At 39.2% G+C, this 26680-nt stretch overlaps 1 protein-coding gene across 4 annotated transcripts in view; it reads right to left on the reverse strand.

The window, feature by feature from the left end:
- Positions 1-26680, reverse strand: part of LOC149532964 (uncharacterized) — a 224985-nt gene that overhangs the window by 169327 nt on the left and 28978 nt on the right. For all 4 annotated transcript variants that reach the window (XM_089804558.1, XM_089804559.1, XM_089804561.1 and 1 more), the window contains exons 3-4: positions 19283-19378; positions 19131-19198 (exon numbers count right to left, since the gene is read on the reverse strand). In XM_089804558.1, the coding sequence (XP_089660684.1) occupies positions 19131-19198; positions 19283-19378 (164 nt within the window). The remainder of the gene's footprint in view (positions 1-19130; positions 19199-19282; positions 19379-26680) is intronic.

The raw sequence follows: 26680 nt of genomic DNA on the forward strand, positions 1-26680 counted from the left end.
CCAAGAGGCTTGGTGAGAATGTTTGCAGTCTAATCTGTGTTAGAAACATACTACAAATCTATTGTCTCATGTTCAACATGTTGTCGTATGTAGTGACAATGAACATCCACATGCTTGGTCCGTTCATGGAAGATTGGATTGTGTATTAACTTGATAATGCCTTCATTATCAATAAACAGAGTAATTGGTCTTACTGGTAACATTTGCATATCCCCAAGCATCCGACGAAGCCAAACAGCTTCACATCCTACCCTAACAGTCCCTCTATATTCGGCCTCTGTAAACAAGAGAGAAACTGCATGTTGCTTTTTACTAGTCGATGTGTCTACACCAAATCCCAAATTGAACACATATCCAGTAGTTGACTTTTTATCATCAACAAAACCTGCCAAATCTGAATCTCTAAACCCACTTAGTCTAGGATTAGAACTTCGAGAGTACAGAAGTCCATAATCTGAAGTGCTCTTCACATAACGAAGCACACGCTTTGTTGTCATCCTAGCAGCAAAGAGGTAGATGAGGCTGCCTACTAGTTGCCTATATGTAGTACATCAATGGAAGGAGAATCAAACTTTGAAAATAACTTGAGACCTTTCTCCATAGATGAAGGCTTGCAATCCTACATACAGAATTTGTCTAACAAGGCCCTAGCATATTTGGACTGAGAGATGAATATTCCAGAAGACTGATGCCAAACCTCAACACCTAGGCAATAATTTATGAGCCCAAGGGCAGTCATATCAAAAGACTGGTATAGATTTTGTTTGATTCCCTAAATCAAAGATGTCGAACTATCAGTGATGATCAAATCATCCACATAAATAACTAGAAGGATTACGTCACTATCAATAGTTTTGATGTACAAATTTGAGTGTGAAGAACTCCTCTTGAAGCCTTGATCACTGAGGTACTTATCAATTTTTATGTACCATGCCCGAGGGCCCTGCTTCAAGCCATAGAGAGCTTTTACCAATCTGAGAACATGATGGTCTTTAACAACAACCTTGAAACCAGGAGGTTGTGTCATGTCGACCTCTTCATGGAGATCATTCAAGAAAGCCCTCTTGACAACAATTTGATAGACCTTCAAGCTAAATTATGCTGCCATGGCTAGGACTAATCTGATGGTCCCCATCTTTGCAGTAGGAGCAAAGGTCTCTTCATAATCAATGCCCTAACGCTAAGAAAATCCCTTCACAACTAAACGAGTTTTGTACTTATCCAAAGTACCATCAGATTTGTATTTGATTTTGTAAACCCATTTGCAACCAATGGGTTTCTTCCCTGGTGGAAGATTAGAAAGGACCCAAGTGTAGTTCTTCAACAAGCTCTGGTGTTCAAATATCATGCCCTGTTCCCACTCTACAATTCCCTTAGCTTCGAAATACGTTTGAGGTTCAAACACACTATGAATGTTGGCCATGAGAAAAAAGTTAACAAACTCTGTAGGTTTGCTCTTTTTCTGAGCAGTTCTCCCATCAATGAGTTCATCATCACGAAGATCAGCAAGTGTCTTAGCCCACCACTTAGGCTAGAGAGGAGAACGTCCAACATTAGTATTAGGAGATGCTTGTTGATCAGGTTCCTCATCGGAAGAATCAGGATCAAACTCAAGTGAAGCATCTACAAATCGAGGTGATCCTGCAGGAGAAGCTGGAGGTGTCTCTACAGGGATCACTAGTATAACTAGAGCTGCAGGCACTACTAGAGCCCTCGCATCAGGTGGACCTAATGGAAGCCTAACTCCCAAATCATGGGTCTTCATAGGCTGGTCTGTTGGATCAAGAACAAGAGAAACAGGCATGAATGGTATTCATTGCTCATCAAAGACTACATCACTACTGTAGATGAGACAAGATGTCTCAACATCGATCAGGTGGTAGGCTTTGTAAAGACTATTGTATCCAACAAGCATGAGTTTCTAACTCTTGGCATCCAACTTGGTGCACGACGCATCACAGATCCAAACATAAGAAAGGGAACCAAAATCCTTCAAGTGACATTTCTGGGCTTGCAACCTGACCAGGCCTCTTCTGAAGTTTTACCTTTGACTGCTACTGTGAGTGACCGGTTCAACAGATAAACTGCAATGTTAACTGCTTCGACCAAAAACTTCTTCGGAACATGTTTGTGTACAAGCATGGATCGAGTCATCTCGACAATTGTTCTATTCCGACAATCAACTACATTGTTTTGTTGCGGTGTGCAGGGTGTTGTTAACTGGCGTTTGATGCCATGAGTATCGAAGAAGCCAGAGAAAACATTAGAACAAAATTCTTACCCATTGTTTGATCTAAGAGTAATAATAGATTTCCCAGACTCTTTTTCAACTAAAGGTTTAAACTTCTAAAATCTAGGAAATTAATCTGATTTTTTTTAAAGAAAATACACCCACATTTTTCTACTCAAATCATCAACAAACAACAGAAAATAACTAGACCCAAGAACTGAAGGAGTGGCCATAGGGCCACAGATATCAGCATAAACAAGTTGAAGTACCTGAGAAGCTCTCCATATATCGCCACTTGTGAAGGTGTACAATGTTGCTTCCCAGCCTGGCATGCATCACAAACTCCAAGCTGTTGAGTTTGAATCTCTGGTAATCCAAGAACAAGCTCATCCTGAGCAAGCTATGAGAGATAATGCACATTTAAGTGCCCATATCGTTGATGCCAAAGTGTGCTAACAAAAGACCACCGAGCAGCCATAGCTAAGTCTTGAGAATCACCAGAATTAGTAAGTCTAAAAAGACTATGATCCTCAAGACCCACTACAACAATAGACTAAGTCGCCCGATCAGTGATGGTGCACTGATGTGAACTGAAGGTGACACCCAAGTGAGGAGAATGTCGCAATAATTGACTGACTGAGAGTAGATTTGGCTCCATCCCTTGAAAATAGTACACATTGAGGAAAATGAGATTCCTCCTAGGAGACTGAATCTGAACGTTGCCTTTGCCGACATCAGTGTACTCTTCTCTTCTACCAAAAATAACAGAATCTGAATAATGTCGGTAGTCAGTAAACCGGTCTATGCGGTAAGTGAAATGAGAAGATGCACCTAAATCAATGTACCAGGCAGACGATGTTTACCGTACGGGTAAAGTAAATGAACGCATACAGACAATGGAACAAATAGCAGACTTATATTATTCGCATATGCCAGAACATTCCATTATGCTTGATAAGATAAGATCAATGATGAATTACAATGATCCCAAACGAGATATAAATACTATCTGCCGAACCTTCCCGAAGGAGTCCGTCGGCCACAAACATTATGTCCGCTACAAACTATTTACCCGTCGGCTCCAAAATACAAAACACCGACAACAATCATTCCGTCGGCTACAAAAACACTGCCGGGACCATCCAATCGGCTGACACCATCCCCCCCAAAAAGAAAAGTCGTCTCCTGACGACTAACAAAATATCTGAGAGAAATTAACAAACAAAATACATTAACAGAGTGACTACAACAAGAAAAATCTGCTTTTGTCACATCACTTCCACATTCATCCCGTGCCTGTAGCCTCTGCTAACACAACACTCTGCCTCCTCAATGAAGCTGACCTTAATAGCCACCTGTGCTGCTTTCTCTATTTTCAATTCCTCGGTACCCTGAGCCAAGTGTCGCTGCACTACCTCCAACTGGATGATTAACTCCTCCCAAGCTCTCTACACATCCACCAAGACAGCCTCCCGGCCAACACCTACTCCCAATGCCTCTGGTACACAGAAAGTCCATGCCTGCAGCAACTTCAACTCTTCTCAATTGGTCAGACTCCCACGACTGATATCCGCAATGACTGCGGGTCCACGGGGCAACGCCCCCGCAGGGTCCTGGAACCCAAATTAGCACTCTGGAACCCACATAAAAATGCACGGAACACACTATTTTTGCCATTTTTTGCTGATTCCAGACTCTTTTCAATAACCACTGTTGCTTCCCCTTCCGTTTGGCATCGTCTGTTACTCATTCCAAACAACTTGAATCTATCGTCTTTTTTTTTTTTTTTTAAAGAAAACCCCTCACACCCATCTTCTACACAAACTCAACAATCTCTCAACTCCAACAATCTTTGGCTGAAACAACTCCTCCAACAATGAGAAGCTCAATAATTCTTCCAGCAATGAAAATAATCAAACAATCTATTCCTTCCGAAATTGCTTGTTGCAAATCGCATTAAATTCTGGCTTCTCCAGAAACCGCTGAGCTAACGCGCTTGGAAAAAAAATGCAAAGCTGCGGGGCAGTCTGTGGGAAAATGCGAAAAGACTCCACTGAGAGATGTGGACAAACTCCGTCGGCGCCCGATGAAGAACTCCGCGGGAAAAGGCACACCCCGCAGACAAAAAAGGTCTCCGCGGGAAGATAATAGATAAATCACAGACGACCGCCCGCGGAAAAATGGAAGCCCCGCGGAAAGATATCACTGCCAAACAATATTTACAAACTTCCGCGACAGGACAAACTCCCGAGATTTGAGACCCGCGGGTATATATAAAAACAAAAAAAAACGCCCGCGGATGAAATTATTTAAGGCGGAGATCTAGAAAGATGACCCCACGAACAGCTTGCCCACAGATTGCCTGTCCGTGGACAGGTTAGTGGCCGCGGCAAACTCCCGCGAAGATGTGCCCGCGGGCCATCTCCCGCGGAGAGTTACTCGCGGACATGTGCCCGCGGGGCCTCTCCCACGGAGAGTTACCCGCGGGAACTCTCTCGCGGAGAGGTGCCCGCGGCCTACTGAGTTCTCTCCTTTCTTTTCTTTTTTTTTTACCATTTTTTTACCCAATTTTTTTAATTTCTTTATTGTTATTTTTAAGAATAAAAAATACAAAGGTACCTCAATTTTGCCTCCAGGAGTCACCATTCTACAACGACGACGAAGGAGCCCTCAGATCATTCGGCGACGACTTCTTCAGCGATGACGACAGGTTCGGATCATTCTACAATGATTTCTTCGACTGTGATGAAATCTTCGGGGCACGATATGTTTTCAATTTGGACCCGTTGACCGCCTGAGGGGTCTCTTCCCATCCAAGATTGACAATTTAATTGCTCCATTGTCACCGACTTCTCGGATCTGGTATGGTCCGACCCATCTGACTTTGAACTTCTCCGGCTTGATTTCATTTCGCCCGTAATACTTGAGTACCAACTGCCCCGGCTGAAACCTGTTGAATTTGTCATGCCACGCCTTATGTCTATTCTGTGTCACCTCAGTCGCCCACTGTGCCTGTGGTCGTCGCGCATCTAGATTATTTCCTTGTTGGCAGCACCCTTCAAGTAATTTTGTGCTGGGGTGTAACCTTTTCTTTCCGCGCGGTCCGTTCGCCGTGTACTTGACAATGGGATCTTTCTTTTTTCTGGGCTTGAACTGTATGTTCTTCCCCTCAGCTTCAGGTGTAACCACCTTTGCTTCTTCCGCTGCTCTATATTCCTTCACACACTCATTTTCCTCTTTATTCTCACCTTCGTCGACCCTTAGCATATTACAACTCGGAAACAATTCGTAGTCTTCTATCTGCCAGTGGTAAAGGCCATTCATCGAGTCTAAGTCGTCATCATTTGATCCTCCTAGTGTCAATACTCCGTTGTTCGGTTTCATTCTCCTCTTTCCTTCATCATCATTTCTTTCATCGTCACTGTCGCCTTCACCTTCTGAGTCTGACGATGCTGCCTCCTCACCTACCATTTGTATGTGCAGGTCAATTATGAATCTTTTGCATACGCGCTCCATTGATAGGGTATTTCATTTCCAATCATGTTTTACTTTTGCTTGCACCAACCAATCCCGTCCCAGAATAGCATCATATCCTCTTCTTTTCAATGGAATGACTACGAAATCCAATAAAAATGGTTGCGTTCCAATAGTTACCTGTTGCGCCTTCAAGATTCCCAACGGTTTGATTCCGTGTTGGTCCGCCGTGAGCAACTGGAATGCAGGTGGCCATAAGGTCGGCTTTCCCAACTTCTTCCAGGTATCCTCCGGTAACACATTCACGCAGGACCCTCCGTCAACAATTGTGTCTGTCAGAACCTTTCCCAAAATTTCCATCTCGACGACCACCGGATGCCTTCCCGTCGTAAGCGCCAAAAGCATTGGGTCTGTTGCCACCGTTGCACTACTGTCCCTTCCTATCTCCTCCGTTGCTTTCGAAAACGGTATGAATGCATACAGACAATGGAACAAATAGCAGACTTATATTATTCACATATGCCAAAACATTACATTATGCTTGATAAGATAAGATCAATGATGAATTACAATGATCCTAGACGGGATATAAATACTATTCGCCGAACCTTCCCGGAGGAGTCCGTCGGCCACAAACATTATCTCCGCTACAAACTATTTACCCATCGGCTCCAAAATACAAAACACCGACGACAATCATTCCGTCGGCTATAGAAACATCGCCAAGACCATCCAGTCAGTTGACAGACGATTTCACATGATTTGCAAGTCTTTTAACCATGAACGTGTAAAAGGCAAATTTCATCTGCTCAATGTGCTCTACACTATTCGCTTTGGGCTATGAACCTGATTGTCTAGATTGTGAAGTTCATGTGCCCAAACTTGTGGCAATAGTTGCATTGAATGTTCTTTCGGGAACAATCTGATGCTAGAGTAGAAGACTTTTGCTGAGATGGTTGTTAAAACATGCCTTTATCCTTCTGAAAGGATTTAGCAACAAAGGCTTGCTCTGCGGAGGTGGAGCTGGAACTACTACCGAATTGTTGTTTCCACTGATCTTGTTGAAGCAGAAGTGTGTAGAGATTAGTGAACTTCAAATCAACACCAGAAGACGTGATGTTGAGTCTCGATAAAATGCTCATAGGAATTTGGTAAACTCTGAAGAGTGATAACGACAATATCCTCTTCATCTTGTGACTGGTGGGAAGCAACTGATCACGGATTCCCTGAATCCTATTCAGGTGTGCCTGGAGCGACGTTCACTCATCCATGACAATAGAAAACAGAGTGTTCTGCAAAAAGAAAACTCTGCTTTTGTCAAAAGTCTCATGAAGACCTTTGAGATGTGTCCAAATCTCGACAACTGTCTTGCTAGATGGAATCTGAGAGAGTTGATCATCAACCACGGATAATTTGAGAAGCATCACTATCTCTCAATTATTCAGATCTCATTTATCCTAATCGAGACCACGAGCAGTCAAACACTACGTAACACCTAGACCAAGGTGATCGGTGAGCAATCAGATGCTTCATAACATCCAGAACAAGGTGATCAATGTTTCGATATTCAAAAATTGTGATGATCCACTATTTCCAAGTGCAATAATTTCAACCATTGAATTTGGAGTTGTACTCAAGTAGAATGTTTGTCAGAGATGCCATGGCACGTTTTTCAATAAAAAATTGTGAAAATCAGAGAAGGCACACTCTTTGAGGTAAAAACAAAAGACCTAGAAAATTTGGAGTGACCCAAAAGAGAACTCGAAAAACCCAGAAAGAAAATGTTATCGTTTTCTAGATCCACTGGCTCAAAAATTGAGGCACAAAAATCGAGGCACTTGGAAAAATATAACGAGAACACAGTTGAGCTCTTGAAAAACTCGCCAAGAATTTGAAATCAGAAAAAACAATTGAGGTCCAAAACTAGGGTTTCAAAGAAAACCCTAGTTGGCAGCTATGGAGGTCAGATCTGTAGAAAATATGGCTGATTGCTAGAAAAGAAATGCCCGAAATGGACGATTTTGTTACAAAGAGGGGCATCTAGGCTGCATCAAGCAAAAAAATGACACCAAACATAACATGAAATTACGAGTTTATCAAACGTTGCAAGCAGAAATTGCAATTTTACTAGACACACGAAGCCCCTTCAACAATGTTGAACAGATGTCTGTGGTTTGTAGAGAAAGCACGAACTGGAAGTCGCAAGTGTCCTAGGGACAATGAAATCGTGAGTTGTAGAGGTTTGTTTTGTTCCGATCGCAATTTTGGAGCTCGCAATTTTTAGACATGACTGAGGATGCAAGTTGCAGAAAAAAAGGATCTCCAGATTTGTGATTTTCAATTTCTCAAACCCTAGCCAAGAACTAGGTGAGATTAGAGGAGTTTCTCGAAAGTTTGGAAACCCTATACCGCAATCAGAAATAATTTCCAAAATTGAAAGCAAATAATTTTGTAAGAAATTATGAAATTTTCGAAAAAAATTGAAGCATTGGCTCTGATACCCATATTATGGAAGTAATTGGTAAAATACTTGCACATACTAATAGAGACTGAGAGGTCATTATATACATTATACAAAAGAATGGAACGATGTTTCCTTAGGAAATGATCATAAAGAATAGAAACATTCTATTCTAGCTGAAAGAAAGCTAAAAAAGCTACAGCCAACTAAAGCTAATTAAATATTTACAATAGATTACTATTAACTAATAATAGATGACTATCTATTATTGTAATAGTCCCGGAGTGCCGGAAATCAAATATCTCACATTTCTCTGAGAAAAAATGTATTCAATTTGGAAGCTTTACAGAATTGACATAAATACTCATACCGAAAGAATACATCTAAGATGTTGTTCAATCCTCGATTGCTAAGAGGGAGTGTTAAGGAAGTAGCTTCATTCAAATTGAGGCAAACAATATTATACAAATAATTGATCTAATTTTATATATATATATATATATAAAATTGTCTTAAAGATTATAAATATACACACACACACATATATAATCATAATTGTAATCACATTTATATATATATATATGCACTACGTGAATCAAGTTCTTATCTGCCTACGGCACGATAACCTTCTTTTGCACTCACCCATTGATCGGGTATTGGAAATGCTAAATTGTGTCAATGCATATCGATTCATACATTACTAGTATGATCTTTAGTATCCTCCCGCATGAGAGTTATGAGATTATTATGTTATCAGTAGCAATCAAATGGTTAAATCCATGTAGGGTCACGACTCATGATCCTACGTGGCATGAACCACGTAAGGATCATGCCCCTACATGAATGCAACTATTGAAATTAGATAGATAGATAGATAAAAATTTAACGTCCGCGAGGCTAAAAATAGCCTATGGGAAACTTAAGTAGCTCCATTCGTTTCTTGTGTAGGATGATGATGAGCCCACCCAATTGCTCAATGTACTCTTCGTTGAATAAGTTATGCCAAGAATTGTCACATATAGTATCCGCAAATTTATCTCTGCTGTCTTTGTAGGCCTCACATTCTAAAATAAAGTGTTGTTCAGTTTCCCTTTTCCCAGAATTGCAGAATCTGCAAATTCTCTCTTCCCAAGCCTCCTTTGGCCTTTTCCAATGCCCGGTCTCACAACGAAGTTGGTGAGAGTTGGTTCTCAACTGAGCAATAAGAATTTTAGCCCTCCAAAAAATGTTGGCTCCTATGTACGCTTTTTGGAGTTGATCACAAGTGGGGTTGAACTCATTTATATAATATATTTTCTTCCTCCCAATCTCCCTTCCCCAATTTCTCTTGTAGAATTTCTCCATAACAGAGACCTTTATTTCTTTATTATTTGTGGGGCACATATTGAATTGAATATTCCATTTACTCATCCGTTTGATATTTTGTTGCATCCATGTCCTTTTTTGCTTACATAGTGCATCACTAAAGACAACTTTAGGCCATCTATCCTCTTCCATTTTTCGATTCTTTTTAGATAGCTTAAAAGGGAAACCATAACAAGTGCCTCGAGAGGAGCAGCCCCCATTTCACTTAGCATGATATCATATGGAACAATGTTTTTGATTTTAAACTTGCTTGTGATCAAATGCTTTTGGATTCCTTCGATTTGTTTCCATTGTGCTATAGTAGTGTTGCTGGCCCATAATTCACACCTGTAAAGAACAACAGGCAGCACAAGAAGACCGAACAAGGTATGGATAGTTTTCCAATCCCACAACTCCGCTTCAAGGCACGTGTTCTGAAGAGCATAAAAAGCCTTCCACCCACCTAATGTCCTTTTATGCCTGCAACTAGACCAGCTTAGTTTTTTGTTGAAATCGATGCCAAGGTATTTATACTCCGCAACTTCTTCAAGAACACTTCTATTGTAATAAAACTCATGTTGATGCTGTTTTTTATTATTAGAGAAAACCATAACCTTAGTCTTGCTGATATTGACCTGCATCCCCACCATTCTGCAAAAGCTCTCAAGAGAAGATAGATGATCTTGCAAACCACAGGCAGATTTGGCAATCAAAATGAGATCGTCCGCATATAGGAGCAGCTTTATAACAAATTTACCTAGCTGAACGCCTTCACCCTTTTCCATGCTTAACCACTCTTCTAGCTTGTCAATATATAAAGCAAACAAAGTAGGAGATAAAGGGCAACCTTGCTTGACCCCGATATCGCTCCTAAAACATTCTGAAATGCCATCTGAAATTCTGAGTTTGACTTTCACCTCTTCATACATCCTATGAACAGCAGCTCTGAGATGCATAGGAATCCCCAATTCTTCCATCCTGAGCCAAAGCTTGTCTCTAGGGACAGTGTCAAAAGCCTTTTTAAAGTCAACAAAACAACAAAAAACCTCTTCCTTTTTCTCCCACTCTTTTTCAATAATGTGCCTCAGAGTGACACAGTGATCCACTGTCGAGTGCTTTGGCCTAAAAACAACTTGCCCTTTACCACGTTTATGGTTTTCTTCTGCCCATTTGCTGATCCTAGTTTCTATCATGCTGCCAAAAAGTTTAGCAAAGAGGGGATTGATCATTATAGTCCTGTAGTTGGAGGGGTTATTAACATCACCGCTCTTAAAAAGTGGTATTGCAAGGCTGATTGTCCAGTCTTTCGGAAACCCTTCTTGGCAGATTTTGTTGAAGATTTCAGTGATGTGCGGTGCAAGAGTTTTCATACCCCACTTCAAATATTCTGCTTTTCGCTCAACAAGGTTTTTTGCTTTACCTCCACCCAACTTCTTAATCCCTGTCTCTATCTCTTGCACAATGAAAAGATTAGTAGTATCGTTGACCACAGGTGGCTGTCCCACTCCACCCTCTTGTTCATAAAGTTTCTTAGCATATTCAAACCATTGGGTGGCAGTAATATTATTTACAATTTGCTTTTTCCTTGGTTGGAGCTCTTTCCAAAAAAGTTTGGGGTTATTTCTACCCAAGAAGATTAGCTCCTCTCTCCTTTTGAACATAAAATCAGTTTTTTTCTTCTTTAGGATCTATTTGTAGGCCTTAATGTCAAGGTTGGTTTTATTTGACTCCCTTAGGTTTCTCCTAGCCCTCTTGCATTCCTTGTCAAACCATGCATTGACTGGAAAACAATTAGTTTTAGATTTTCTATTTTTTGCTCTCTTGCATTTTGAAAGAGCCTCATGAATCAGATTTGATAAATCGTTACTATTAACAACATGCTTATACATAGGGTGTCCCATACAAAGTTCCTCAAGAGTAGCTCTGAAAGTGTTACTGTTTTCTGAAGTCAACAAAATTCTGCCCTGAGAAGGGGGGTGTTGAGGGCCTTGGTTTTTTGCCCCAATCCGTCTATCCTTTGCCCAATACAAATTTATGTACAGCAGTCTATGATCTGATTTGAGATCCCAAATGTGTTCTCCAATTTTTTACTTCTTCAATATTCTCATACAAATTCTGCGAACAAATTACATAATCTACTACACTTGCCCCGTTGTATGTGTTGCAAGCGAAATTGCCCGACTTAGCCCATCTAGCCAAACCATTACATATCATTAGATCAAATGTGCCACATAAAGTGATCAATTCTTCCCCAAAATGATTGCAACCTTTAGCATCCTCGGATATTCTTTCCCATTGATGATTTCTCTCTTCTGTGAGCCAAATAGGGTTATCGTTTACTTGGGAGCTGAAAATACTAGCTTGCCGATTTGTTGTCCTAGCATTGAAATCTCCAACAAGAAGAACATCCCCATGCAGCGAAAAAACAGCAACAACTTTCTTTAACACAGCATAGGGGTCATTGTGATCTAAGCCACACTTTTAATAAGTTTTAGATACCTGTGGAGCAAAGTAATAGATTGCGATCTTGAGAAGAGTGTTATTTTCTACAATTTTGAACCATATAAATTGTTTATTAGAATCAATCTTTTCCAATTGAATGGCACGACCTTCTCTTTCTTTTACTAGAACCATTATACCTCCATGACCTTTACCATTTCCCGCTGCCTCATTCCACACTGCCAGCTTCCAATAGCCTTCAAACAATGGGGTCTTACATCCCTCATGTTCATGTGTCTCTATGAGACAAATAATGTCTTTGCCTTCTGCAATAGGCCCTAACCCAGACCCATGTCTCCACGGATAACCTCTGCAATTCCAACAAACTAAACTTAAGGACACCTGGGTTGAGCTTGATTGCTATTTGTTTTGATGTGGAAGACTCGAAGTTGAGTTATCATCGCTAAGTGTGATTGTTGATCTCATTGTATCGCTGCATGCTAAAGTGTTTGTTGTCGCACCTGTCGCCCTTTCGTTGCCTACTTGCTGCCCTTCATTGGGGCGGTGGCCAAAATGAACAATAATTACTTTTCCCTTGAACATCCAAGCTCTTTTGCCTTCATTTCTAGCTGTTCTGATTTTTTCCATTTCCATCCTTCTTTCTTCTTGCTGTCTCATAGTTAGATCCTCCTCTAAAAAGAAGCGAGAACCCCTCAAGAGCTGTTTTTTGTTAAGTAAATTTTGTTTGTCGCTAATATTGGGCATGACTACCTCGATGGGTCTATTTCTCTCAACGTGTGGTTTGCCAACCCTCCAAGCTTGGCAGATTTTACCTTGCCACAGCAACACTTCTTGTAGGAAATCTCTCCTTAAGTCGAGGGTATGTTTGCCTTCCCCATAATCTTTTATTCCTTTGATAATTATATTGGATGCCCTGAGTTGTCTTTCCTTGACCTCTCTATCTTGTGTTTTCACAAGAATCTTTGCCTCTTCCCTTGCCAGATCAAGGTGTTTGCTGTTTTCGTCCCAAGTTTTGGTGATTTCTGAAAAAACTTCTCTTTTCCTCTTCAACCTCTACGTTTCCCAGCGAATTAGCGTGAAGAATCATTCTCTCCTTATTGTGAGATGGCTCGGTATTTGCTGTGACCTTGTTTGCTTCCAATGTAGCATTCAAGTTTTTCCATTCATCCTTCATGTTCTGCCATTCAAGCTTCCCTGCTAAAAGTGTTTCTTGCAGCATTGAGATTTGAGCTTTTAAAATGTTGTTGTTGTCTGCAAGAGCTTTATTTGCTGCAATTAGCACCTGTATATTATGGTAACTTTCTTGTTCCTTAGCCTCTAGGAGCTCCAACCTCCTCTTGGCCCTTAAAAGTTCTTGTACATAAAGATCTGGGCACCAAGCGAGAGGTGTGGAGGTAGGGCTGTACATAACAGGGTCAACAAAGTTGCTGCTACCGTACAAATGACTGTCACCACCTAAGTGTGGAGGAGGGCACATTTTGACAGCATCTTTTTGTTTCTTCTCTTGTTTATGCAATCTCTGCCCGTGTTTCTGCTTTTCATGTGAACATTTCAAGTGAGCAAGTCTACATTTTAAAATGCCCTTGAACTGTTTAACATTGACCCAAATATATTTCCCTATCTTGCCAAGTGAAGCCATTTTGACTTGCCCCAAATGGTTAGTTTCAAAGTGCACCAGAATTTCTTGACCATTTTTTACCAATGAGATGGTTTGTTTTCCCATATTTTGCATATCCACAGTTTGTTTTCCCATTGTTTGTGTCTCCACAATTTGTTTTTCCATTCATCAAAGGAACGAAATACAAAACAAAAGGTAGCAAGAGCAAACATATATAACAAAAAAAACCGGAAAACGTGCACCTTGAAAACTGCCCTGGGACACCTTCTGAACTAAAGGCCTGCCAATATCTTGCTGTGGGCTGGGCCCAGTCTTTGTTTTTTCCCTTGTTATCGAGCCTGTCTGGAATCTGAACTCTGTCTGGTATCGTGTCTGCTGCCCGGAGTGATGCCCTGGTCCCACAGTGTCTCCGTTACCTGCCTGTGTCTCCATTACCACAGTGATGTCTGATTATATAAACATACCTATCGATGCTTGCTTGGTAGGACAACAATAACATTGGCAATCTCCTTACCAAAGCAAGCAGCTGATACCAATTATATTATAAATATCAGTCGAAACTGATAATACATTCTGCAGCGATTAACACATTGCAGAGTAAATTTGTGTGCTCAGACATATATTAATTGTGATTATAATTTTCTCAGATATATCTGAGATCATAAAGAGATCTATACAAAGTTTCAAAAAAAAATTCCGAAAGCAATTTACAAGGACTGAAATATAGTCCATCAGACATATTCAGAAATTATTATTCTCTCTTTTACAGATCCATATTCCTTCACATTTAGGTAGATTAGATTCGTTTCTAGTTTAGTGATTAGTGCTTGTTTCTTTAAGAAACATCAACAATGTGATTGCCTATTGTTACCCTAAATTCTGACAATGGCTAGATTAAAAAATTTCAAACCCAACCCATGTTTTAATCAAACCCATAAAGTCCCAAAATTCATGCATAGAGAAGAAACCCGAGGTTTTTACGAACCTCCATGACAATAGAAGTCATGTGTTATAATGCATTATCTTATTGCAGGATCAATAAGAGTATCAGCTCAAGTTTGATGTACCATCTTCTTAGCCAGACTCACGTTGTTCACATTGTTCCCAAGTTCCATGTTTCCTCATCTTGCCGGTAATTTATCTATCATCAGGTGATGTGTGTGATTCCTAAGCTCTTAGAAATCCCGACCTTGTTCTAATATTTCAAAATTTGGTGATACCCCAACATGTTACTGAAAATAGTGAACATCTATATGGCCGTCATCCAAATATGGAAAACTCTGACATTTGTAACAGGTTTTGATTATATGAACCAGGGATTATACAAGAAGCATGGGGAATGGAGTCACAATTTTTTCAAATGGCGTAATATACAGCTTCATGACCTGGTTCATGGACTTAGTACAGACCCAACATGTAATCAAAAAGAGCATCCAAGTAGGTTTAACGTCCAAAACATTAGTGGTGTATCAGGCCCACCAAAAATGAGTAAATATCTAAGTGATAATTGGCCAAATATATTGATTCTAAAAGCTCAGGTTGGTGGCAGCAACAGCTTCCAAACTTCTAATCTTCACCGCCATGGTGACAAGTGGTGCCCAGGCAGATCATATGGTTTCTAAGTTTCAATTTGTGTCGACTAACCAATATGCCTAAGCTCCCCATTGTTTATAGCAACTAATGGATGTTGCAGGGTAAGTCGTCATCAGGCCTGAATTTATTTTGAGAAATGTTCAAATTGCCAACATCAAAGGGAGAGTTCTCAGTGCTAGCAGGCGGTTCCTTTGACTTGAAAGTCTTCGTAACTTTGATAAATCTCAATCAGTTCCAATGTAGACCCAAACAAGAAATCCTGCTCGCAGTCAGGGATAGTTGCAATGTGAAGATATGCGACAGTCATAAGAAAATTTGCTGCCTGTTTTTCCAATGGAATTCTTGGTGAAATGAAATGAGCGGATACGATTTGCAGTGTTAAGCATGAAAGAATGCAGATGTTGAAGATCATAGACAAAGCCTGAGATCCCAAAGAGATAAACATTGGTGGCATTCTTGTGTCAACCTGATAGTTCTTTGGAAGCAATAAGACAGCAATGTTAAATAAAAGGCTATTAAAAGGATAAACAAGCGGTTGTAATTTGCATTCTGGAGCACCTCTTTAATTCACAGATTGGTTTTTTGACAGTCTATTTTTCACAGTATTTCTGGTCAGTGGTGTTGTCGGTTGGCATCTCGTTTCTCTAGCAATAGCAAGAAATTGGATGTGAACATGTTGGATATGCCCCAAAATGTAATTCCTTCCTATAATCATTAAATCTCCAAGATGCCAAGGGCGTTGACTACAACAGTGCTGGCAGATATTCGAATTGTAAAATAGATCTAAAATATAGATCTTGCCACTAGTTCAATTCTAGTTGTTAACTTGTAATGGAATAAAGATAAGGCATATGGGAATGTGAAGATATGGGAAAATCACATAATATTTCCAAGAATCAGTTCTAAAACTAAAAGTCACTGAGAATTACAATGATGAAATGCTGAATGGGACAGAGAACAGATTAATTGAGTGTATCAGAGTGACAAGTGGACACCTTTCATTGTTGACTGTACGTACAATGAAATATATGAATGAAAACATAAAAGTTATATAGCATGCATATTTGATGGGAAAGGAGAGGATAGTGAAAACAGGTGTATGAGTGACTAATACATGGTGATGATTATTTTCTCCACCTGTCAAGATATGTCATATGGATGTTGTATTCATAATACCCCAACTTACTGGTATCAAATGAAAGTACAAGGTAAGAAGGGACACATTGGCAGTCAAAAATTTTCTCAAGGAACAGTTTCATTCTGAAGAAACAGTTACCAAGAAATGAGGAAGTTTCAAAAAGGATATTATGGTAATCCAGGGGAGCTTAGGCTAGGAGAGGAGAGTCTTTCTTGGATTTTATGATTGTAAAGGGAAAGGGGCATTTTGTTTCACGTGTAATCATTGTCAGGGGCATTTGGACTGTGTGTCAGGGGCGTTTGGGCTGTGTGTCATGTGCTTTGCGTTTGAGGGAATAAAAGATACTTTCAAAACTTTGAGTTTGCTTATATCTTTTCAGATGTCAATAAAGCTTTGTATAGCTGCAGCATTCCTTATGGTGTTTTCCTGTGCAATTTGAACATTTATGTTTTGTCTCTGAAACTTTGAGTTCTGAAACATTTATCTATCTGGGCCAGATTATTGAACCTTTCCTTGATTTATCTGTTATAACTTATGGGTATTAAGAAAGAATGAACTCTGTGCCATTCATCTCTTTACATTTATAAGTCTTCTTTTTCGCATTTGTGTCATGGTTGTGAGCAGATCCTGGTTTTCCTTTATTGCTTTCTGGTGAAAAGCATACCCTCTGTGCCTTGTAAAATAAGGAGAGAGTCAGGGTAGAAAGGCAATGTTCCTTGACTCAACTGTTGGTTCTTATTTGTCTTTCATTTTGAGCATTGTGAGTTAGTTCTGAAAGTATTCTAAGGGAAGACAAATCTGTTTACCAACACCTATGTAACTACATTTTGTTCTTTCAATAAAATCAAACAACTACCATTATTTTAAGAATCTTGAGGTCCTCACCACAATCCCTTAAGCATCCTAGGTCGCAAAGCTCATAGAAGAGCTTTAAAACACTTCAACAATCACAATAATAAAGAAGAACAAGGTAGACTACAAAGGAAATTTGTTTTAACTTTCATAATTTGTTTTACAAGTCTCCACAAGTTTAGATAGAAGACGAGTCCACATCAGGTTCACTGAAATGTATGAGTAGAGATATTGAACCACTACGAAAGGCAGTGAGGCCCCTTGAGAACTCAATACCCTTCACTTCACTTTATGCAAACCATCGAAGTTCCTCAACCTCTTACGTTGTCTCAATGGGATGGATGGATGTATATGTAAGTGGCACTAGTTAACAAATAAAAGAATTTAGATGGCAGAAGACAAATGCACAAATTATAAGGGCTCTCTGGTCAACCCCATAAACAATCTGCCTCAGATCTACATGCATGTCATAGACCATAGAGCAGTGCACAAATGTCTCATATAAATAGCATGTGAAAATCCGTATAGAAAGGCACCAAATAAGAGGAAGTCATTCCATTTTCCAGATACATTTTATCTAGAATAAGTTCAGAAACATAAAGCAACAAAGAAATGATTGGAAGGACAAAAGGCAAGATAAGGAATACATACAAGGGTTCAAAAAATGAAGCCTCCAAAACAATTGAGTTTTTCTTTGTTGTGCTTGCACACATGCAACCGAGGAAAAAATAACTTGGGATGATTGTGAGTTTATCAAGGTCAAACCCCTGCTTTGGTGTTCCCACCTCCACAAATAGTCAAGGTACATTGATAAAATGATAATGGAAGTACAACTAAAACAAATGCAATGAAACTATGCCACTATCATAGACAAATGGAATGAGAGAATGAAACTGCCCTTCAACATCACAAACCAAAGGCTTGTCGGAGTGAATAAGAATGTGAACCTCCCCCGAAATGAAAATTTAATATGTATGGCAATGGTTGTCAGTCGATGATTGAAAGAAGCGATGGAAGAGCAAGAACAATAGCCAAGAGTAAGGAAACATTCTAGAGAGTACGAATGTAGCTAAGAGAATGTAGAAGCCCCTCAAATGAAACAAAAAATGGGCAGAGAAAGAGACCAGGCATCCTCCCAAATTCAATGGATGTCTAGAGAGGCATTACACTGCCAGAATTAGCAGGTGTAACATCTCAACAACCACCTTTAGTCAAGAGATTCACAACACTAATGCACAGTGAGCAAACGTCTCCACGGTGCATGGTTGCCTACAAAGAATCAAGACCAAAGTGATTGGGAAGACAAATGGCGAAAGGTAGCAGAGTGGGTTGAGCAAACTCATGAATTGAAAGTGTGACCACTGTCTTTGATTCAGCTAAAGGCTTTATGTGACATGGTATTATACTAGGTGCAATTTCCAACACTAAACTTATTTTGAGGTATTGTCTGATAAGCTTTTTCTGTTTCTATATGGATCCTACAGCGTTTTTAATGGGTTAGCAAGATGTTATACTTCCTAGATAATGATGTATTTCTTTTTTAGGTGGAAGCTCCTATATATATCCTTGAAGGTTATATCTATAACACATGTGTGTTTTATAATGTAAATTAAAAATTAAAAATTAAAACATGGGCTGGTTCATCGGACTTTGTGAAGGTATGTCTATGATAATGTTCTCAAATATTACTAATTTATACACCTATGTTGCTTCTAAAAATTAGGAACAAGCACTGCATGAAAAGATAAAACATGTTACATGATTCAATATGTGCACAAAAATTGAATTTTATGTATATCTTCTCATTAGATTCATTACTCGGTTGTAACCACATTTATATAAAAAGAAAAGGTTATGGGCCAAACATAATATTTATCTGCAATTACTAGAGTTAATTATATTTAACCAACAAAATTACTCAGAAAGTTGAGAAAAAAGAAGAAATTAAGACAAATTTCACCTTCTATAATGATAAAACTCCCAAACAAGTGAAGGATCAGCAGTAAATGCCCCAGGTGTGGCCAATTCCTTCATGAAAATAGATGACAAAGATCAGCCCACAAATTTTTGGCACACGGATTCAACCGAGAAAGATTAACACTAAAAAGATACCATTGCATTCCATGTTCGCCATAGTCCACCTGCTCCTCGAAAAGTAGGAATACCAGATTCTGCTGATATGCCTGCTCCTGTTAGAACTGTAATTTTCTGCAACAGAAATGCCATTGAAGTTCTCATTTGATGCCACAAAAGAAAATATTGCTTCATACATCTAACTCTTCAGGCCACATTTCAATAGCATATTGAGAAATAATATTCACAAGGTTAATATGTAACTCGTTCATTTCATTTCAATAGGTAACTGAAAACCTAGTCCATAAGATATTGTGTCAAAAAAATAGCCCTAAATATTTTAAGAAAACAAACTTGCCAAGAGCAAAATGGATCCGTGGAGTAAACTACATATGCTCTATCATATGATATAAATGATTTCATCCAAAAAAAACACACACCACCCAAAAAAATATTGATAACTTACTTTAGATAGTTGTAAGTGCTTCATGCTTGTTTTCAGAACAAAACTAAAGTGGACACATGTCAATGTAAAAAATGTAATGTCTACAAAATCAATCCATATGTTTAATTTCTATATATGAATCCTCAGTTGATTTTTGTCGTATACTGGACCTCCAGAAATTTTGCTCAGTCTGTATGGGAAACAATCTCTTTGATCAGTTGGTCAACCATGGTATTTTAGTATAGATAACGATTTAAATAAAAATTGTAATTGAGGTCAATGCCTCAGGAAAATGAGAGTTAAGCTTTCTTATTAGCTATGCAAATAATTCTCAGGTAATGGTGGATAAGGAGGTTTTAAGACACAGTTAAACATGGCTTGGCCAGGAAAATCTTATACATATAATACCACTAAGTATTATAAGATAACACAAACACTAAAGGTCACAATACATCCATGGAGTAAACCTATCTATTACAAAATTAGCATTTATTTCATTCAAACAAATATACAAATAAAATATTGATAACTTACTACAGATAGTCATAAATTCCTTATGATTGTTTTTAATAACAAAATTAATATTATATTATTCATTTTATTAATTGTTTCTTTTGTGATTAAATAAATTTATTTATTATCAAACTCTAGGACGGAGGCATCACAATTTGTAACAGAAAGAAGTTCATTTTGAGGGCTTCAAGAGGCAGAGTTCTTGCGCATAAAGGCAGATTTATTCTAAAATATCAGAGGTGAGGGGGAGAGTAAGGTAAAATCTGGGCACACTGTTGAAATTTTGTGTATTTCTCCAGAATTTAACATGGACTCACCAAAAGATGTAAGAATGGAGCCATTTCACCAATAAAATCTGAGCTTGGGATTTGCAAGAGGGTGAGGAAATTTGGTTTGACACTTCAGAGAATCCATCGTTACATTCATTTTGTTTCTTTGTTTGGATGTCAACTCTATTTCATTAAACAATTTGGATTTCATATATCTTTTCCTCACTAATTCCATGAGCTTAATTAAACCTCTCTCTTGTTTTGCAAGGAAAATTATTGGAGGAGGAAGCTAGGAGGGCAAGGGAATGATGGGAAGGCCTAGTTCAAGAATTCAATCTCAATCTCAACGATTCTGTTGATTGCAGTTTTGTACCACTACATAACATATAGCAATTGAACACTTGATATGGGATATCAAACACTCAATTCCTCTCTTGAAAAGTTAATACTCATGAAGACATAAGAAAAACTTTAATGTTCCTTACACCTATGGATACTAACTCAGTTATATCAATGTGATTTGCTGGTAATCATGTAGGCGGCCTTACATTGTTCATTCAAGGATGACTTGGGCTTTGGGATGATGGTGATGATGGAAGGATCATATGTTTTCAAATCTTCATATCCCCAAGCAATTACATCTGGGAATTACTTCATCAAATTTAGTATATCCGCCTTCTCCTTAGTGTGCAAACTTTCCCAATATGAACTATTTTGGGACAATCCTCTATTCCCAATTTTACCTTTTCACATTCATCACCCCCTATGGGTTGATATTGCACTTTGTTGAATTTGTCCATGTTGAATATTCTTTCTAACTCAATCATTCCCTTTGGAATACTATTTGTCTTCAAACTCATAATTCCTTCTAAATCGATCTTTGCTTCTTCATCCGCTTCACCATCAATGATTTGTGCTGTGAACACATCTGAATTGGTCAAGAATTTGAGGATATGTCTATCATCTTCAAACACCTGGAAGTCCTTGACATTATCTGGTACTGATGGGACCGATGCTAACTCAACCCTAAATTTCTTCAAGCCATCCAATTTAATTGGTGCTAGTGAACTTGCAACTTGTGCGAGGGCATTAGCCACCTGATTGTTTGCTCTATAGCTAAACTTGATATTGAAGGCATCAAAGTCCTCTATCAAATCCCAAACTCTGTTTCTATACCTTTTCAATCTCTTGTCATGGCAAGCGAACTTCTGCTTTATCTGCTCAATTACTAAATATGAATCTGCAAGTACATGAAGTATTTTGGCACCTTTCTTGAGAGCCCACAACAAGCCTAAAATCAAAGCTTCATATTCTGCCATATTGTTGGTGCATGGGAATTGCAATCTATGTTCCTTCTAATACGTTGCCCCTATCAAGCTGACCAACTCAAATCCGGCTCCAGCACCTTGCTTAGTTTTGGAACTATCGAACCTTAGGGTCCATACTCCATCACTTTCTTGATGATCCTTTTGGCAGACCTTGGACTTGTCTAATCCATCGTTTCTCTTCACTTCCAGGTTAGGTGGTGAAATTTGGTTCTTTGTTTCACCCATCATGCTACTTTCTGCTTCATCAACTTGTAAAGTTTCGACCCTCTGTTTCTCATGCTGATCATCTTGTTTTAGTGCCCTTGGGATTCTCTTCTCTACTTGTTCTAAGGAAACTGTGCATAAGGAGCAAGATAATTCCGAATGGAAAGCATTGTGGATTCTACACCAATTGGGCAATAATAAGTCTCTCACTAGTGTTCGGTTGCCCAACTCTACTCCTTGTTGTATAGTTCTAATCACAAAATTCTTAAAATTCTCGAACATGCCTTCACCATCGTCTGATGAAGTGTCTAGATCCGACTCAATCAGGATCTCAGTGGAATCCCTTCCTTCACTTATGATATTCATTGTCAACACTTCTGTCTTCTTAGGTCTATAGGTGTTCATACTTGTTTCCGCAAACAATATTTCATTTGATTCCCCGTACTCAGTAACTATCAATCTCAACCTTCAGGTGCTATCGATTCTAATTTGGTTGGCCAGTCCTCTTCATGGGAGCCACATGTGAGAAAAGTCAGTTGCCATGTATCCATTCAACCTTCTGGCCCAATCCCTACCTAGGATCAATCCATAGATATCGGCCACATCTACCACTAAAATATCTACCATGTGTTCCATCCTCAGATCAGATGCCAACTGCATGTGTATGTTGTGTAACTCACCTACTATCGACACTTCTGTCTTATCCAATTGGGTAACCTTTCCTGTTTGATCCCAAAAGCGTCATTCCCAAACTTCTACAAATATTCAAAGGCATGACATTACTCGATGCTCCTGAATCTATCAAACAATTATGGAGAAGCTTCCTAAATATCCTGACTAATAACAGGAATGGGGCTGGCTCATCTTTCCCTTGATAATAGACTATGGGTGTCTTATGTACTTGCTTCGGCTTTACTCTGAAATCTGTCAGTTGAACTACTTCTTTCTTCACCACTTCCTTATTATGTTCTGGGCCTTGACTCCTTTGAGTCTGTGGTTCCACTGGCATTGATCTTTGAGCTACATAAACTAGTTGAGGCCCTAGCTGTTTGTTAAAATTGTTAATGCTGCCATATGCAATCTCTTGTGTAGAGTTCTCTATCTCTCTATATGAAATCTCTTGAGATGAATTCGTCACGTTCACTCCTGGAATGTCTTGGATCACATGCATTGAGTTAGGAGGAGGCCTCCCTTGAGTATGTGTTATTGCACTTTGAGTGTGAGACCCTTGTGATTTGTTATCCTTCAAACTATTAAGGAATGTATCTCTAATCTCCATTATCTTCAACAATTCAAACAAAGGGAGATTGATTTTGATCTTCTTCATCTCCTCTGCTACACTCTGTCCTAATCTTTTCAACTCATCATTATTCACGGCATTGTTTCTTGTTCTTCCTCTATTTGCTTCTTGTGTCGGTTGGACACTCTGTGATCCTCGAACATCTTGATTGTTCTGTTGCATACTTTGTTGAGAACTATGTATTCCACCTCCATTGTTATGGTTACCATGTCTATACTCAGGTGCATCCCATGAAGAATTTGGTACATTACTTGCATTGGGGTGTAGAGGCATATTGAAATTGTTTGGAGGTATGGAGGACGTGAAGGGTCCATCATTCCTCTAATTGTTTCTCTGATAAAACCTTACATTGCTAGCCGGCTGTTGAAATGTTTGGTTCCTACCTGTCCCTTGAACTAGAACAGCGTTGCTCAAAGGTGGGAAAGAATCCGACCTAGTGTTATACCCATTTTGATATATTACCTCACTGACCGGCCCATTGGCTGACTCGAGAGAAAATCTCACTTGGTGTTCTTCATATGCTTCAAATTCTGGTGGAAATGAAATCTCCTCAAAAGTCAAGCATTGATCATATCCCAAGGATGGGACAATTTCATACCCTGTGACCTTAATATCTTGGTTGTTTGAACGATCTATTATGTTTTGAAACAGGTTAGATGCCCTCTTGAACTCAGCACATCATAACTCTGAATGTTGATCAGTCTCATGGAATCTGCAATATTTAGGCATGGCGGACTCGACTAGAAATATTCTATCCACTGGCCTACTATCCGTTGAGGCTTGATTATTCAATGCTGACACCACATTTCCATTTTTTGGGCCTGTGTTCCACGTCCTCTTTTGGTTAGACTGATTGTTATATCCTTGATCTTGTGACTGGTTGTTACTTTGATGGGTATTATCTTGATAGTTCCTTTGATAACCACCACCTTGGTTGTTTCTTTAGTAGTCTCTATCCTAATAGTTTCTTTGGTATCCACCTTCTTGATGATTTCTCTGATACCCTCCTTGATAATTTCCACCATGACTGTGATAATCATTTCCTTGATTACCTCCTTGATTGTTCCTCTGGAAAGACTGGAGTTGGTTGTTTTGACTTTTCAAATAAGTAACTTTTGTAGATAGCTTCTTGACTTGCTCGATCAATTCCTTCATTTCCTCATTTTCTTCTTGCGTTATTGTGGATGAACTTGCACTTTGCAGATAAGCTGGCACTGGTGGTGGTGCCTGAGACAATGAAGGTCCTCAATGTACCACCAACTGATTTGTAGGTGCGTAGTAAGTAAGTTGTGGAACTGGATTGTTCGAATACCTAGCACTTGGGGGTTCCATTCCTTGTTGGCCCAATTGCTTCCCTATTTCAATTGCTTTTGTGTAAGCCTCATTCAACGTTGTGGGAGCAGGATTCGCCATCCTTGTAAACATAGTTGTCTGACTATCTTAGGCACTATAATATGCTTCTAAAGCACCCACCTCCTGCATTGTGTAAGGGGCTTGCAATCTCGTGTAGGCCTTGTGGAAATGATTGTTGAAGGAATTTATTTACTCTTTATCATGTCTCCTAATGTCCACAAATATCCTATGCAACTCCAATGGTGTGGTGGACATGCCAAATTTTGCAATAAAAGCTTCTCTAAGCTGAACCCATCATGTTATAGATGACACTGGCAGATTGACGAACCAGTAGTAAGGGTCTTTCCCCAATGAATAAGGGAAAAGCCTGCACGCTACATCCTCATGTTGAATCCTTCTGTTGCACAATGCATCTTCAAATACTTTGATATGCTCCTCTACTGTACGATTAGGGTCATTAACAAAAAACTTAGAGCAAAATCCCGCCGAATTCTTCAGTAGATCATGATATTGTTGAAATGAAATAGGTGAGGCATTGTTTTGAATCCATGGTGGTTGAGCCATCGTTGCTTGATTGACTTGAGCTTGAATTGGCTGACTTGAGGGGCTAGCCAAATTTGAAGTATTAGTTACCCAACGATTCCTTAATTTCTTATGAAATTCTAAGACAAGTAAATCCTCTTCCTGGTGTGGTGTAGACCTCAATATCCTTTGCCTCTATCAAATTGCAATTTCTCAAACCTTTCGGGGGAGAAAGACCCAATTCTTCTATCCAACTTGACTATAGTTCAGACCCAATTGATTTTCCTAATTTGAATTTTCCTCAAGAGCAACCTGAGTTTGTCTTCATGCTTTCCTTTCTCTTTCAAATTTCCTTTCTAGTTCTCTTTGATGTTCCAACCTTCTTCTGAATTCGCCTTTCAATAGCTCGTGCTTTCCTTTCTTCTTGATTTAATACGTCAATGCTGTCCAGATACTCTCTAGTACTTTCACTTTCCTCCCAAGCAGTTGAGCACAAATTGGCTACAATATGGTCTTGGAGTGTTCCCCAAGTTGCTCTAGGTTGATTTGATCTAGGAAGCACCATTCTTCTTCATAATTAAATACCAACAAGTCCTTAAACTAAACACGTTCAGTATGGTTTTCCAAGAATGAATTCCAATCCAGCCCTCCTAGCGCCAAATAATGTTGATTGCGCAAGGAGGCAATAATGCTTCCAATTTCAAAGGTGATCCAAGAATGAATTCAAATTCAGCCCTCCGTCACCAATGCTCCAATTTTCTCAAGAATGAATTTAAATTCAGCCCTCCTAGCGACAGATAATGTTGATGTCAATTTTGTACCACTACATAACATATAGCAATTAAACACTTGATATGGGATATCAAACACTCAATTCCTCTCTTGAAAAGTTAATACTCATGAAGACATGAGAAAAACTCCAATATTCCATACACCTGTGGATACTAACTCAGTTATATCGATGTGATTTGTTGGTAATCACGTAGGCGGCCTTACATTGTTCATTCAAGGATGACTCGAGTTCTCATTGTGGTGGTGATGATTTTGTATGAATGTCAGATGATGTTGATGGTGATGATGGAGGGTGCATGTTCAAATGACTTATGCCTTCCTAACTTTCTTCTTCAAAACTCCAACTACTAAACTACTTACTATTCTACTCCTACTCCTATGAATGGAAAGATTAGCAAATGGACAGGGATCGAATCTGATGAAAGCTAACCAGCAACTCTACCTCCATAGATGCAATGATTCAAGGGAAAAGGACTAGTATACCACACAAGGCTTCCCAACAAACCACTAGGATGCTAGTGGCCTAGTTATAGATCCATATCAAACATGCACTAATATCACCATGTAAATATCCATCTACTCTTACTTTTACTTAACAACTTGAAATAAAATCTACTTTAACAACTTCAAAGGAAATCTAATTCTAACTATTGGAAGTAGAAACCATGCAATAACACCAAGTGTTCTTAATCACCATGCAAGTCACAACAA

Source organism: Cupressus sempervirens, chromosome 10 (genome assembly GCF_028749045.1).
Source record: "Cupressus sempervirens isolate cs-2001-9-10 chromosome 10, ASM2874904v1, whole genome shotgun sequence".
In the NCBI taxonomy this organism is placed as follows: domain Eukaryota; kingdom Viridiplantae; phylum Streptophyta; class Pinopsida; order Cupressales; family Cupressaceae; genus Cupressus; species Cupressus sempervirens.